At 41.9% G+C, this 14,682-nt stretch overlaps 1 protein-coding gene across 2 annotated transcripts in view; it reads right to left on the bottom strand.

The window, feature by feature from the left end:
* The window catches only part of VPS35L (VPS35 endosomal protein sorting factor like), a 57,062-nt gene that overhangs the window by 37,956 nt on the left and 4,424 nt on the right, over positions 1-14,682 (bottom strand). The window contains exons 4-12 of one of the 2 annotated variants that reach the window (XM_058157894.1): positions 14,400-14,522; positions 14,052-14,076; positions 12,973-13,049; positions 12,115-12,243; positions 10,502-10,586; positions 7,207-7,266; positions 3,603-3,699; positions 2,881-2,928; positions 973-1,066 (exon numbers count right to left, since the gene is read on the bottom strand). In XM_058157894.1, the coding sequence (XP_058013877.1) occupies positions 973-1,066; positions 2,881-2,928; positions 3,603-3,699; positions 7,207-7,266; positions 10,502-10,586; positions 12,115-12,243; positions 12,973-13,049; positions 14,052-14,076; positions 14,400-14,522 (738 nt within the window). Of the gene's footprint in view, positions 1-972; positions 1,067-2,880; positions 2,929-3,491; positions 3,700-7,206; positions 7,267-10,501; positions 10,587-12,114; positions 12,244-12,972; positions 13,050-14,051; positions 14,077-14,399; positions 14,523-14,682 lie in introns of those variants that run through there. The other variant, XM_058157893.1, reaches the window with a different exon arrangement.

Below are 14,682 nucleotides of genomic sequence, written 5' to 3'. Positions count from 1 at the left end.
TTTTACCCACCTCGGAAGGATGGAAGGCTGAGTCAACCTTGAGCCTGGTGAGAACTGAACTGCTGGCAGTCGGCAGATTTAGCCTGCAGTATTGTATTCTAGCCACTGCCACCATGGATGGATGGATGGATGGATGGATGGATGGAAGGAAGGAAGGAAGGAAGGAAGGAAGGAAGGAAGGAAGGAAGGAAGGAAGGAAGGAAGGACGGACAATAGCAATAGCACATAGACCAGCGGTTTTCAACCTGTGGGTCGGGACCCCGTTGGGGGTCGAATGACGATTTGCCAGGGGTCGCCTAAGACCATCGGAAATATGGGAAGTATACTTGCGAGTCGAAGAATCGCGTGCCAATGGTTGACTCCACAAGCCAGCTGCAGGCTCTTCAAATCGCTAGCCGAATTCGGCTTCAGACGCGATGAATTAAAAAAGAGAGAAATCTTTGTTCTGATGTCTCCCTCTCAAGCCAGCTGCAATCACTCCCAATCGCTAGCCTGGCTTCAGGCGCGATAAACTTAATAGGGGAGGAGTCTCCGCTTTATTGCCTCCATCCTCAAGGCAATCGCCAGCAGTTCAGATCGCTAGCCGATACGGCTTCAGGCGTGATAAATTCAAAACGAAAATAATTTTATGGTTGGGGTCGCCACATCGTGGGGAATCGTATTAAAGGGGTCGCAGCACTATAAAGGTTGAGAACCACTGACTTAGACTTATATACCACTTCATGGTGCTTTTACAGCCCTCTCTAAGTGGTTTTATAGAGTCAGCCTCTTGCCCCCAGCAATCTGGCTCCTCACTTTATCAACCTCGGAAGGATGGAAGGCTAAGTCAACCTTGAGCCTGGTGAGATTCGAACTGCCAAACTGCAGGCAGCCAGCAGTCAGCAGAAGTAGCCTTGCAGTGTTGCATTCTAACGACTGCACGACCACGGCTCTTAACCAAGATTGGTAAAAAACAAAACCAAAAAACCTTACCCTGCAGAGATATGCTCTAGCATAGACCGCCACCAAAGGATCACCAATTCCTCGGATCATGGAAGTCAGTCGGGGGAGACCTTCTGAAATTCCCCTAAAAAAAGGTAATTTGAGAAACAGAGTTCATACCTGAAGCTCAGGCTCACTTCTGACATTGGGGGGGTGCTCTTGGTGCTCTCTAAGCTTGGCTGTTTCTCGCAGACGTTTCATTACCTAAATCGGTAACACCATCAGTTCTATTCTAACATCGTAACACCTCTTAGTACTGATGAAGTTACCTAGGTGGGTAATGAAACTTCTGCAAAATAACAACCAAGCTCAGAGTAGAACTAAGGACCCCTCATTTCAACCCTGAGCTACAGATATTCTCTTCTACTGGTTATCACTTCTGACAACCTCAAAGGCCTGCCTGCCATGAGCCTCGTCACCCACTAAACTGAGAGTGCAAAATAAGAGTCAAGCAACTTAAGTTATCCTAAAGCCATTGCAGCAAACATAATAAATTCTAGCATCTAACAAATATCCTGTGTTTTCCTCCCGAAGAAGGAAGGCCCCCACGCAATTTGAACAAAAGGGCAGCCCCATGGGAATCCTGCTTAGTAGATAGAAGAGTGTAGCTCTCTGCCCTGCTAGTATTTCACGAGGCCTTTAAGCATTTAGTACGAGCAGAGCATATGCTGCTGCAAAATTACCGTGTTTTCAGAGTATAAGATGCACTTTTTCCCCCATAAAAGAAGGTGAAAATTTGGGTGCATCTATACGCCCACCCACCACCCACCCCTGAAAATGGGACGCAGAGTTGGCAATAGGCTATGGCAATCCCTGCAGCCTGAAGCAGCTGATCATCGGGAGGCTGATCCAACCGACAATCAGCTGCTTGTGCTAATCAGGCTGTGCTGAAGCTGAAACTGAAATGGGCTGTTTGCTGCAAGGGGGCAAATTGCTGGGAGGCAGATTCTTTTTTTCTTGTGCTAATCAGGCTGTGCTGAAAATGAAAATGAAACTAAAATAGGCTGTTTGCTGCAAGGAGGCAAATTGCTGGGAGGCAGAGGCAGATTTTTTTTCTTGTTGTCCTCCCCAAAAAAGGTAGGTGTGTCTTGTAGTCCGGAACGTCTTATACTCTGAAAAATATGGTACTCAAAACATTTGCTGAGAGACTCTGCAAAGTTTTTGTGGCCCTTAAATTCTCAAGGTCACTGCTTTATCGTTAACCAGGCTGTAGCTATGCAACAGCAAACTGTAAGAACTCCACAAAAACTATACCTCAAAAACGTACCTTCCCCTCAGAATGTTCATCCACAGTTAAAGCTCTAAAGCGAAAAGCCTTCTGTTTATGACCCAAGGAGCCTTCCCTGATCAGTGTGCTAAATTTCAGGGACCAGCCAATAAAAAAAGCTCTTTGCATCCCAGACATATGTCTTTCCCTATATTTAATGTCCTACACAAAAGAGACCCTGGAGAAGTCTCAGGCCAGGATCCCCATGTTTCAATGCCACAAGCACTCCATTTATCTAAATTTACAAGTAGTTCCTTGACTTACGACTGGTCACGTTTAGGATGGGCCTCCCTAGAGCTAGTTATGACCTCGTTTTGAAATTCTGAAAGACACACACAACACACACACACACACACCAGTCATAACATTGCATTTTGAGCACTTGGCTAGTTTTCGCCACAGTTTTTTCCCCTGGAAACTAGTTTCCTTCCAGTTTACATTTTTTTAAAAAATACCCATTGTGTATAATAATTTTGCTTAATGACCACCACCAAAAAGGTCATAAAATCAAGCGTGGTCACACAGTGATCTGCTTAACGATCGCCATGACTTAGAACTCAAATTTCTAGCTCAATTACGGCCATAACTGGAGGACTACCTATATTGAATTATCAAATGCTATCAAGCCTTACGTTTTGGAAAGAAATTTGTTGCACTTCAGTATCGATGTCTCCACATAACTTGGCACAGAGTCAGGGGAAAAAAAAGAAGAATTCAGAATAAAATGACACCTAGCAAAAGAAGTAGGTAATAGATTTCCAGGATTGTTATAAAATTTTCCTTGTTATCATCGGTTAGGGATGCAGGTAAGTTAAAACATTTTTAAGATGACATATGTAATTTGCAAGTACGTAGATGGCCTCAAGTTCACCTAGGCTAGGCCCTTCCTATAATTCTCTTGATATTCATACTTAATAATTAGATTTCCCAGACGCAGAGATATCAATGGTCAGGTATAGAACAGGCTTTATTGCAGATATCTCACTCCACATTTCAGTAAGGGTTCCTGTGGCTACCCCTAGTCAGATATACAGATAACTAATACATACTAACTTGGTTATTGCTTTAAAGGTTGAGGTTTTTCACCCTCAGGAACTTTGAGATGTGTGGATTTCAACAGTTGGCTTGCTTCACCAACTGATTTCTACTGAGTCCTTCGGGAGAAGGGCGGTATAGAAATTAAATTATTCTTATTCTTACTGGCCAATCAGGCTCTCTTGTTCTGAGATCTCGTGATACCCACTTGGCATATCTTTCTTGTTTCCCTCATTGGAGAATACACTAAAGTCATTTGAAATCCGAGTATAAATCAGGTAATATTTCTTTCATTGAAGTCTTATTCCAATAAGGATACAATCTTGGGATGAGTTCTCGGATGGACGCAATCTTGAAAAACCAGTTTAAGCAGGTTTCTTTGGCGATATCATTCACACTCTCAGGAGTAAAATTATCTGATTAAAATTAAAAAAAAGAGAAGCCTTAATTAAGAATCCGCTTTTACTATCTCTCAATTAAATTAGATACGATATTGTAATCATACAGATCTGAGAAAACGGCATTCAAGCATATAAAAATATAACACCATTAAAAACACTAATTTTAGAGGTCATTATTGCCTAAGTTTGAAACTAGTTACCACTACTTTTTGGTTTGTGATGGTTCTTGGTATTTTTCCAATTTCATATTTGTGAAGGTTTGATTACTAGAAGGTCAGCATTTAGCAGTGAGATACCATTAAATAGCAATTAACAGCAATAGCAATAATGCTTAGACTTACAGTATATACCCCTTCACAATGTTTTGCAGCCCTGTCTAAATGGTTTACAGAGTTAGCATATGGCCCCCAACAATCTTAGGTCCTCATTTTACTGACCTCAGAAGGATGGAAGGCTGAGTCAACCATGAGCCGTCAGGATCGAACTGCTGGCAATGGGCAGAGTTTGCCTGCAATACTGCATTCTAACCACAGTGCCACCATGGCTTAATAAACTAATTTGTTATTTTACTAATACAGGCATTTATTGAGAGAGGGGAGTGTATAATGATACGCTCGCTTATACAAGCATGCAGCCCAGTAAACAGAATGCAAAATATTTCTGAATATGATGTCAAAAAAAAAAAATCAGTCAAAAGCTATATCCCTCACAGGACAAATAGCAGCAGCAAAAGGAGTTATGTTATCATAATTCGTGTACTTGGCAACTGTCACACATTTTGTAAAGGGTTGTGACATCCCACAGTAACAAGATTGCCAGTTGTGACCTTCCCAGCTGGCTTCTGACAATGGGGAAGCTTGCTAGCAGGGAAGCCTGCAAGTGGTGTCTCACTTAATGACTGCGGTGATTCATTGAACGAGCCCTGCAAAAAAGGCCATAAACTGGATGCTGTCGCGCAATGCCTCCCTTAATGAATGTTCTGTTTACCAATTACTTTATTGGTTCCTATCATGAATGTAAATCACAAAGAACACTTCTGAACACTCTGTGGAATGTCCCAAAGGTGCTTTTTCAAGAGGCAACTGGACTTTCTGATTTCTCTTTGAAGACATTTCGCTTCTCATCCAAGAAGCTTCTTCAGCTCTGACTGGATGGGGATGGGGGTGGGATGAAAGGATTTGCAAGGAGTATAAACCCTGCCAACAAAAGTGCGCATAGTCAAGGCCATGGTTTTCCTAGTTGCAATGGATGGCTGTGAAAGTCGGACCATAAGGAAGGCTGAGCGCCAAAGAATTGAGGCCTTTGAACTCTGTTGCTGGAGAAGACTCCTGCGAGTCCCTTGGACTGCAAGGTGATCCAACTGGTCAGTCCTAGAGGAGATCAACCCTGACTGCTCTTTAGAAGGCCAGATCCTGAAGAGGAAACTCAAATCCTTTGGCCACCTAATGAGGAGGAAGGACTCACTGGAGAAGAGCCTAATGCTGGGAACGATGGAGGGCAAACGAAGAAGGGGACGGCAGAGAAGGAGGTGGCTGGATGGAGTCACTGAAGCAGTCTGAAGTGAGCTTAAAAGGACTCCGGGTGATGGTAGAGGACAGGAAAGCCTGGAGGAATGTTGTCCATGGGGTCGCGATGAGTCGGATACGACTTCACAACTAACAACGACAACAAAAATTAACCCTTCCATTCCCCACCATCTGGTCAGAGCTGAAGAAGCTTCTTGGATGAGAAGCAAAACGTCTTCAAAAGAAAAAAAACCCAGAAAGTCCAGTTGCCTCTTGCAAAAAAAGAAAAGAAAAAAAGAAAGCACTTTTGGGACAATGGACTGAGAATCTCCACAGACGCTCCGTGGATTGGTTCTCCTGATCTGCTCCACCTCGACGTCCTGATGCCCTGGGATGGTCCGCAATATCGGCCTTTAAGGGGAAAACCGTATCCCTGGGCAGCTTCAAGTCATCCGACCTGGTTCTTGACTGACCCGATTTCATTCCGTCGAGTCCTCTGGACCAAGACATTTCCTTGGTCGTTAGGGGTGGGTGGGGGAAAGGCCAGCTTTGTTCATTGTAAGGCAAAAGTGGAACAAATGGATTGATGGTGGAGCCTAGGGTGATTTTAACCCCCTCTGTATTCTGAGCACCTCTTTGGCACAGAGGAACAGCAGCCCTCAATTGTGAGACGCCACTGTTTTGTTATTCCACTGCCGTTCCCTTCAAACGCACAGAGCCCAGGCAGAAATTTTGGGAGAGACTGCAATCTTCTCCCCTTTTTCGCCACCGTCCCCCACCCCCACCCTCAATCCCTCCCCTCCCCTCCTTGCAGCTAAAAGACTCTTACATAATCCCAGCGCTATGGGGATCCAGATTCTGCAGTTCAAGCATGTATTAACTGCCGAGTTGGTTAAGGACAAGCACCCTTAGCCGAAGCTAACAAGAAAGATTAGGAAAGCAATAAAGCGTCATCTAAAACCCTTCTGCGAGAAGCCGAACTGATTTCGAGTTGCATAAACATTTCAATGATTGATTTATTTTTTTAAGGGGGGAATTTTCAACGCTCCGAGCAACATTGGCTTCGCCCGAGCATTTGGGTTTTTTTAGGCGTAAAGCTTTGGTTTTGTTATCAAGGGCACAGCGGAGTCCTTTCCAATTATTTCTGCTGCAGGCTGGCTTCTTGATGGTACGGGCTCAATCAGAATCCGTTCTCTTTTATCAGAACGGAAAGAATGAGCACAAGGCATAATGAGCGTATTCTCCTCTCACGGACAACCGCTCAAAGGCACAGCTTGGCCCAGGAAATTGTCTGTGTTTGCCATACCTGGGATTTCTCATTCCAGCAAGTTTGCAAGAGGGAACCGTTGGCTGACCCTAAATGAGCTTCGGGCAAAGGAAACATGTATCCTCAAACTACCCAAACGGGAGCAATAAGCAGAAGCGAAAGATCACAATGGGGTCTCAAAATTATCCTGCGCTTCTAGAGACAGTTTGGTGTAGTGGTTAAGGTGCTAGACTAGGAACTGGGAGACTGCAAGCTCTAGTCTCCATTAGGTATGGAAGCCAATTGGGTGACTTGGGGCCAGTCATCTCTCTCAATTCAATTCAGCCCAACCCAACCCAACTCAACCCAATCCAATTCAACCCAACCCAATGCAACCCAACACAACACAACCCATCCCAACACAACACAACTCAACTTAACCCAACACAACTCAACTCACAGTTGTTGTAGGGAAACAAGTGGAGGAGTTTTATGCCTTGAGTTGTACCAATAAAGGCAGGAGGTAAATAATACATTTGCACACACATTTAACAGGAAAATCATCTTCACATTGAGCTAGGGACCAAATGACATCACCATGCCATATCCTTGAATGAATATGAATGAATAAATGATTTGATTGGATACCAGCATTATACCACCTTATCCCTTTTCTTCTACTGCTAATTCTAAACCGTTTGTCTCCAACTGGCTACTGGAGTGAAAGATGCCAATGCGGTTTGTTATTTCACTTGCTATGGAACAACCTACCTGGCAATGGAGTGCAATGATCAGTACACATAGAAAAAATCCTTTCATACACCAACTTTCCTGAAACGATAACAATAAAATGGTAAATACCATTTGCACAGCAATTGTAGATGCAAGTTCTGGAAAAGTGCAGCTAGTTTAGACATGTTAGGGTTAGGACCAATGATGTTACCTAGCTGGGTCATGAAATGCCTGCAAGAAAGCAACCAAGCTCAGAGAGCATGAAGGACCCCCACAGTCCTTCTCCTCTTCCTCCACTCCACAAACCCCCCTCTCTTCTAGCATTGATGACGCTATCTAGTTGGGCCATGAAACGTCTGCAAGAAAACAACTAAGCTCAGAGAGCACCAATGACCCCACAGTTCAACCCTGAACTACAAACATTTTCCTCCGTTGGCAAAATCTCTGCTGTAAAGTTGTTTTGAAATGAATTAACCCTCATGCTATCTATTCCTTTGGAACTCAAAGGAGAAAACAGGGGATATTATGTTAAACCAGGGGTCTCCAACCTTGGCAACTTTAAGACTTGTGGAGTTCAACTCCCAGAGCCTCAGCTTTGCTGGCTGAGGAATTCTCGGAGTTAAAAGTCCACAAGTCTTAAAAGTTGCCGAGGTTGGAGACCCCTGTGTTAAAACGATCCAGTATTTTAAGAAATGCACTGAAAAACTGCTCTCCTATAAGTGGTTATTGGCTGGATAGCCTTTCTAAAATCTTTTGTGACACTCACGCCACTTCCCTCTCCTGCTGTCAGAGGAGAACGGGTTACAAACCTCCATAAAAGACTTCTTTTTCTCTGTCTCCTCTCATTCTAATCGTGTGGTGCTTTTGGTTTGCTAAAATGCCCTTTTGGCATTACACCGTGCTGCCCTCAAGTGGGATAATGGGCACATCATCGTATCTTGCTTAAATCCAGATTTAAAAGAGGATATATAACCTGTTTTACTGAACTGCAGAATGAAAGGGATGGATGCTCAAAAAACTCCTTCGTGTGTTATTATCTCAAAACTGCTTTTGAAACAAGTTGGTGGCGTTTATTCTTATTCGTATTCTTATCCCAACTTTTATTCTACGCAGTAACTTACGGCAGAGTGTCTATGAGGCTGTGTTTCCCAACCTGAGTCATTTTAAGGTGTCTGGACTTCAACTCCCAGAATATCTCAGCCAGCCAGCCTGGCTGGGGTATTCTGGGAGTTGTAGTCCACACATCTCAAAATGGCTACGGTTGGAATCGCTGTTATAAGGGGCCCGTGCGTACACAGGAAGATCTGTGCATATGTGAAAATAATATCCATAATTATTTCTAGGTACCAGGAATTATACACAAAGCACGCTGCCCAAGGAGAAACAAAGGCTATTACATCAATCCAACTTAGTCCTCAACTTACAAGAGTTTGTTTTAGAAACCATTCAAAGGTACAACAGCACTGAAAAAAGTGACTTATGACCATTTTTCACATTTATGACCGTTGCAGCATCCCCATGGTCACGTGAACAAAATTCAGACGCTTGGCAACTGACTCGTACTTATGACGGTTGCAGTGCCCCGGGGTCATGTGTGTGTGCTCCCCTTTTGTGATCTTCTGACAAGCAAAGTCCATGGGGAAGCCGGGTTCAATTGATCACTGGGTTACTAATTTAAGAACTGCTGTGATTCACTTAAAAAATGTGGAGAGAAAAGTCGTAAAACGAGGCAAAACTCACTCAATATCTCGCTTAGCAACAGCAAGGTCGCTTAGCAACTTTGGGCTCAATTATGGTCATAGGTTGAGGACTACCTGTACCTGCAAATGAAAGGGGGGAAAAAATTCTTTCTACAGCAATGTGGAGATTATGCACTCCTGCCCAACTGGGAGATAAACTTCAAAAAGTATAAATAATCCAATAAAGACTTCTCAGCTATTGCAGCCAAACATATTTAGAAAGAAACCAGTAATATTTCTACTTCCTTGGACGGCAAGGTTGTAATGGCAGTTGGCAGGCACCTGTCAAAGTGGTTTCCAATTTGGCTTATTACGAGTCATGAAAATAGTTATTCTTGAAGCCATTTTGGGCAAACCCAGAAATGTCAACCGTTCGGTCTTAAGAGGTTCTAGTCACTGCAAAAAATAAAGATTGGTAGAGAAAAAGGACCGGATAGGTTTCTCTCTAAAGGTTCTCTTGCTTCTGTTGGAGGGAATCATCTATCTTCTCTTCAGAACTTTTATTAAGGGCATAAGCGGCTGCCTTTTAATAAAATTAATTAGTTGGAAAAGCTGCTACCGGATCGGTCTGGTTTTGGGTTTGTTTGTTTGTTTTGCTGTTATTGACTAAGAAGGTTCTCCTTCTCCAATCTCCTCTTCCAGAATTTCTTGCCCACCTAAATAATTTTCAGAAAACCATGCGTATTTTATTTTATTTAGATAGGAAAACAAAAAATACAGTAGGTTTTATACTCACCAAAGGTATCAAGAATGTCTGTTATTAAGACAAATTTACTGGGATAAAACTGAATCACGGTTGTATCTGAAAGAAGTTTAGAACACTGGGTGGAGAAAAGTCGTAAAACGAGGCAAAACTCACTCAATATCTCGCTTAGCAACAGCAAGGTCGCTTAGCAACTTTGGGCTCAATTATGGTCATAGGTTGAGGACTACCTGTACCTGCAAATGAAAGGGGGGGAAAAATTCTTTCTACAGCAATGTGGAGATTATGCACTCCTGCCCAACTGGGAGATAAACTTCAAAAAGTATAAATAATCCAATAAAGACTTCTCAGCTATTGCAGCCAAACATATTTAGAAAGAAACCAGTAATATTTCTACTTCCTTGGACGGCAAGGTTGTAATGGCAGTTGGCAGGCACCTGTCAAAGTGGTTTCCAATTTGGCTTATTACGAGTCATGAAAATAGTTATTCTTGAAGCCATTTTGGGCAAACCCCAGAAATGTCAACCGTTCGGTCTTAAGAGGTTCTAGCCACTGCAAAAAATAAAGATTGGTAGAGAAAAAGGACCGGATAGGTTTCTCTCTAAAGGTTCTCTTGCTTCTGTTGGAGGGAATCATCTATCTTCTCTTCAGAACTTTTATTAAGGGCATAAGCGGCTGCCTTTTAATAAAATTAATTAGTTGGAAAAGCTGCTACCGGATCGGTCTGGTTTTGGGTTTGTTTGTTTGTTTTGCTGTTATTGACTAAGAAGGTTCTCCTTCTCCAATCTCCTCTTCCAGAATTTCTTGCCCACCTAAATAATTTTCAGAAAACCATGCGTATTTTATTTTATTTAGATAGGAAAACAAAAAATACAGTAGGTTTTATACTCACCAAAGGTATCAAGAATGTCTGTTATTAAGACAAATTTACTGGGATAAAACTGAATCACGGTTGTATCTGAAAGAAGTTTAGAACACTGGGTGGAGAGAAAAAGGGAAACGGAAATTAATCTGCTGTGTAATTACCCAGAGTGCCATTTTGATGATTAAAAGGCAGCTCGAAGATAGCCTGTCATTTGAAGAGCAGAATTGTTTCACACAGGTTTCTACTCCAACTCTCCAGCGTTCTCTTATTTATTTCCTGGCTGACCCTCCAGCTGCCTATGGATTTCTTCATAGCACTAAATTCCTTCTTAACCCAACAGCGATGGAATGGAACTGCTGCTAAGCCCCACTGTATTATTTGTAATATATTCCAGATGTCATTCCAGCAGCAAAAGATAAACATTCCCAATAAAAGCAGGGAAGGAAAGGTAGAACCGAGATGCCGGACTCTTCAAGACTTCCACAACGGAATATACTCCCGACAGCAAACCCCTGGGAAGTCTCTTTTCGAACCCTCCACAATGAACTTTGCTAGACAAAAATTAAACCAGGGAGAAAGAAAATAAACAGATATGAAGAGGTTGCTATTTCTACCCATTAAGGGCTGTTATTAGTTGGGTTGGACTTCTCTCAAACAGGCCAGTCGGGCTGAATGCTCTGAGAGCAAGAATAACAGGACATCTGGGCCTCCCTGAATATCCCTTTTCAGAGATCCGTGTGCGCACGTGTGTGTATTTCATATGACATAACAAAAATACAGCATAAAAATGCTGTATTTTTAGTGCATAAAAATCCACCAAAAAAAAAAGCATATCAAATGTATATAGCAATAGCACTTAGACTTATACACTGCTTCATAATGCTTTACAACCCACTCTAAGTGGTTTACAGAGTCAGCCTCTTGCCCCCAACAATCTGGGTCCTCATTTTACCCATCTCGGAAGGATGGAAGGCTGAGTCAACCTTGAGCCAGTTAGAAAAGAACTACAGGCTGTGAACATAATTAGCCTGCAATACTGTATTCTAACCACTGGGAAGGAAGGAAGGAAAGAAGGAAGGAAGGAAGGAAGGAAGGAAGGAAGGAAGGAAGGAAGGAAGGAAGGAAGGAAGGAAGGAAGGAAGGAAGGAAGGAAGGAAGGACAATAGCAATAGCACTTAGACTTATATACTACTTCATAGTGCTTTACAGCCCTCTCTTAGCGATTTACAGAGTCAGCACATTGCTTCCAACAATCTGGGTTCTCATTTTACCCACCTCGGAAGCAGGGGTGCTACTGAACAGGTTCTGACAGGTTCTGGCGAACCGGTAGCGGAAATTTTGAGTAGTTCTGAGGACCAGCAAATACAACCTCTGGCTGGCCCCAGAATGGGGTGAGAATGGAAATTTTGCAATATCCTTTCCCCAGGAGTAGGGAGGGAATGGGGATTTTGCAGTATTCTTTCCCTGCCATGCCCACCGAGCCACACCCACAAAATCAGTAGTAAAAAAATTTGAATTCCACCACTGCTCTGAGGGATGGAAGGCTGAGTCAGGAACCTGGAAGCAGCCATGAATGCCTGTGAAAAAGTTAAAAGCATCCTTCTTCATCGAGTTACTTATCATAGTGTTCACATGCTCACCTGGATAACAATCTTAAGGGCTTTGACTTTCTGATCGGAGGCCCACGCATCCTTCAAGGATTGGTTGAGTTCTTCAATCCGGTTAGTGTAGTCTTGCTGGGTTAAGTTTAGCAATTCTTTCTGGGAACCCTAAGAAAGCATGTGGGGTGCAAACGGTGAGTTATTTTTTTTAACAGTTTTATCCTCTCGCTTTGGGAAAACAGCCCAGAAAATGCAGGATTGCTGGACTGAATGGTACAAACCAGCCATCGCTGCTATTCGCTCCAGAAGAATTCCAGACAGCATCCTTTCTCCTCCAGACAAGCATTTCTGTTTCATGGTTTACCTTAGGAGAGCATGCAGGTAGTCCTCAACTTACAACCATTTGTTTAGTGACCGTTCAAAGTTACAAGAGCACTGAAAAAAGTGACCTTTTTCACACTTATGACCGTTGCAGCATCCCCATGGTCATGTGATCAAAATTCAGATAGTTGGTCGCTGGTTCGTATTTATGACGGTTGCAATGTCCCGGGGTCATGTGATCACCTTCTGACAAGCAGAGTCAATGGGGAAGCCAGATTCACTTGAATGTGTTTACTAACTTAACAACTGCACTGAACAACTGCGGCAAGGAAGGTCGTAAAATGGAGCAAAACTCATTTAACAAATGTCTTGCTCAGCAATGGAGATTGGGGCTCAATTGCAGTCGTAAATCGAGGATTGCCTGCAATTTTTTTTTTTAATCTATTACAAATTACAGAATCAAAAGCTCTCATTTCAGTTTCCAGCACAACAAAGTGTAGACTTATGTGAAAATCCTGGAGAATGCTGAAAAAAAGGTCATAAATTTATTTGCTTTAAAAATGGATTTTTGCTCACCTCTTCGAGATCATCCAATTCTTCTAGTCTGGTTCGTACTTTCTCCGAAACGGTGGATCCAGGAGTTGAGGCTTTTCCTGCAAGTAATTACATGCTTTGAACTGTACAATCCTCAGGAATTTGATTTCTTTTTTTTTCTTTTTTTTTCAAAAAACCTTTATTAACATTTAAAATATTAAAATACAAATAAAAATAAAAATACATCTATAACACAAATACATCCGTAATAATTCTACAATTCAATGTCAATCTGACAGTACACAATTCTTGACTTTGTTCATATATTCCCAAATATTCTTGTTTAATCAAACATATGTAAATACAATTTATGTCTTAGTTTGTTCTATACATTTCCTATTTTTAATTTCTATCCACTGATACCAATTTTCCCAAGTTGAGTAGGAATTTGATCTCTAAGGAAGATGTTCTACACTAATTTTGGACTGAATTAAAGAATAAATTATATCCCGACAGAACCTGGAGAAAACAATTACAGGCAGAGTTAGAGCAGACATTTTCTGCTATACATTTCAAACTTTTGTAATTGGCAGTATTTTAAGACATTGTGGGCCAAATTTCTGGTTTATAAAAGCCCTTGGAATCCTTTGTTTGGAAAACAAATGTGTAACTGCCCGACTTCTGGATTTCTTTTTTTAATAGTGTGAAAACTCCATATCGGGGTGAAATTCAGCAGCTTCTGATAGGTTCTGGAGAACCGGTAGCGGAAATTTTGAGCAGTTTGGAGAACTGGCAAATACCACCTCTGGCTGGCCTCAGAGTGGGATAGGAATGGAGATTTTGCAATATCTTTCCCACAGGAGTGGGGAGGAAATGGAGATTTTGCAGTATCCTTCCCCTGCCACACTCACCAAGCCACGCCCACTAAGCCACGCCCAAAGAACCGGTAGTAAAAAAAAAATTGGATTTCACCACTGCTCCATATGTATCAAAATAGAGGGTGTTAGTTCAGGAGGAAGTTCCTTCATGTCTGTAATAATTTTCCAATTAAGCAACATGTTTTATAGAAAAGAGAATAAATGCAAAACTTTTTAGTTAAATATTTCGAAGTGAATGCTTACCTTTTTCAGATCCCATGTATAAATTCTGCAAAGGAAACAGATGTTCAGTTTCAATTAGCAATTCCCAACTATCCAGTTCTATTACATAATCAAAGGCCAACAGTCCCTATCAAAATAGATATGTTCTAGGAATTCATCCATTATATTTTGTAAACCAGCCAATTGGTTGTGGAGCTCCAAAGGTTCTAGAAAGTAGCTCAGGAGAAAATATGACCCAATGCTAATTTTCAGCATGACTCTATAAGTTATCTTTATTTTACAATAACTAGAGTTCCGTCTTTAGATATATATATTTTTTGCATTCCCAACACCTTTGTGTTGTTTAAACAAGATTAAAAGTGGACTCACTATGGACAGCTTCTCATTTGTTGTGTAGCGAGCCAGAATTTCACCACGCTTGCTTGACCAAGGTTCAAAGTCATTTCCCACAGACAAACTCTCATCTTTATCACGCTTCTTCCTGGCATTATCCTACAAAAGAGTATGAAAAACCAGCACAACATTTTTACATAAACAAACAATGCTGCTTTTATGTTAAAACACCTGCCTTTTTTTTTTCTAAACTGAGGATAAAATTAAATGTTACAACACCACTAACAGAATGAATAAAAGCCACTGGCATGGAACTGTC

The sequence above is a fragment of the Ahaetulla prasina genome, chromosome 14 (genome assembly GCF_028640845.1).
Source record: "Ahaetulla prasina isolate Xishuangbanna chromosome 14, ASM2864084v1, whole genome shotgun sequence".
Lineage (NCBI taxonomy): Eukaryota > Metazoa > Chordata > Lepidosauria > Squamata > Colubridae > Ahaetulla > Ahaetulla prasina.
Note: the sequence above shows the minus strand (reverse complement) of the source record. Positions and strands in the feature narration are given on the sequence as shown.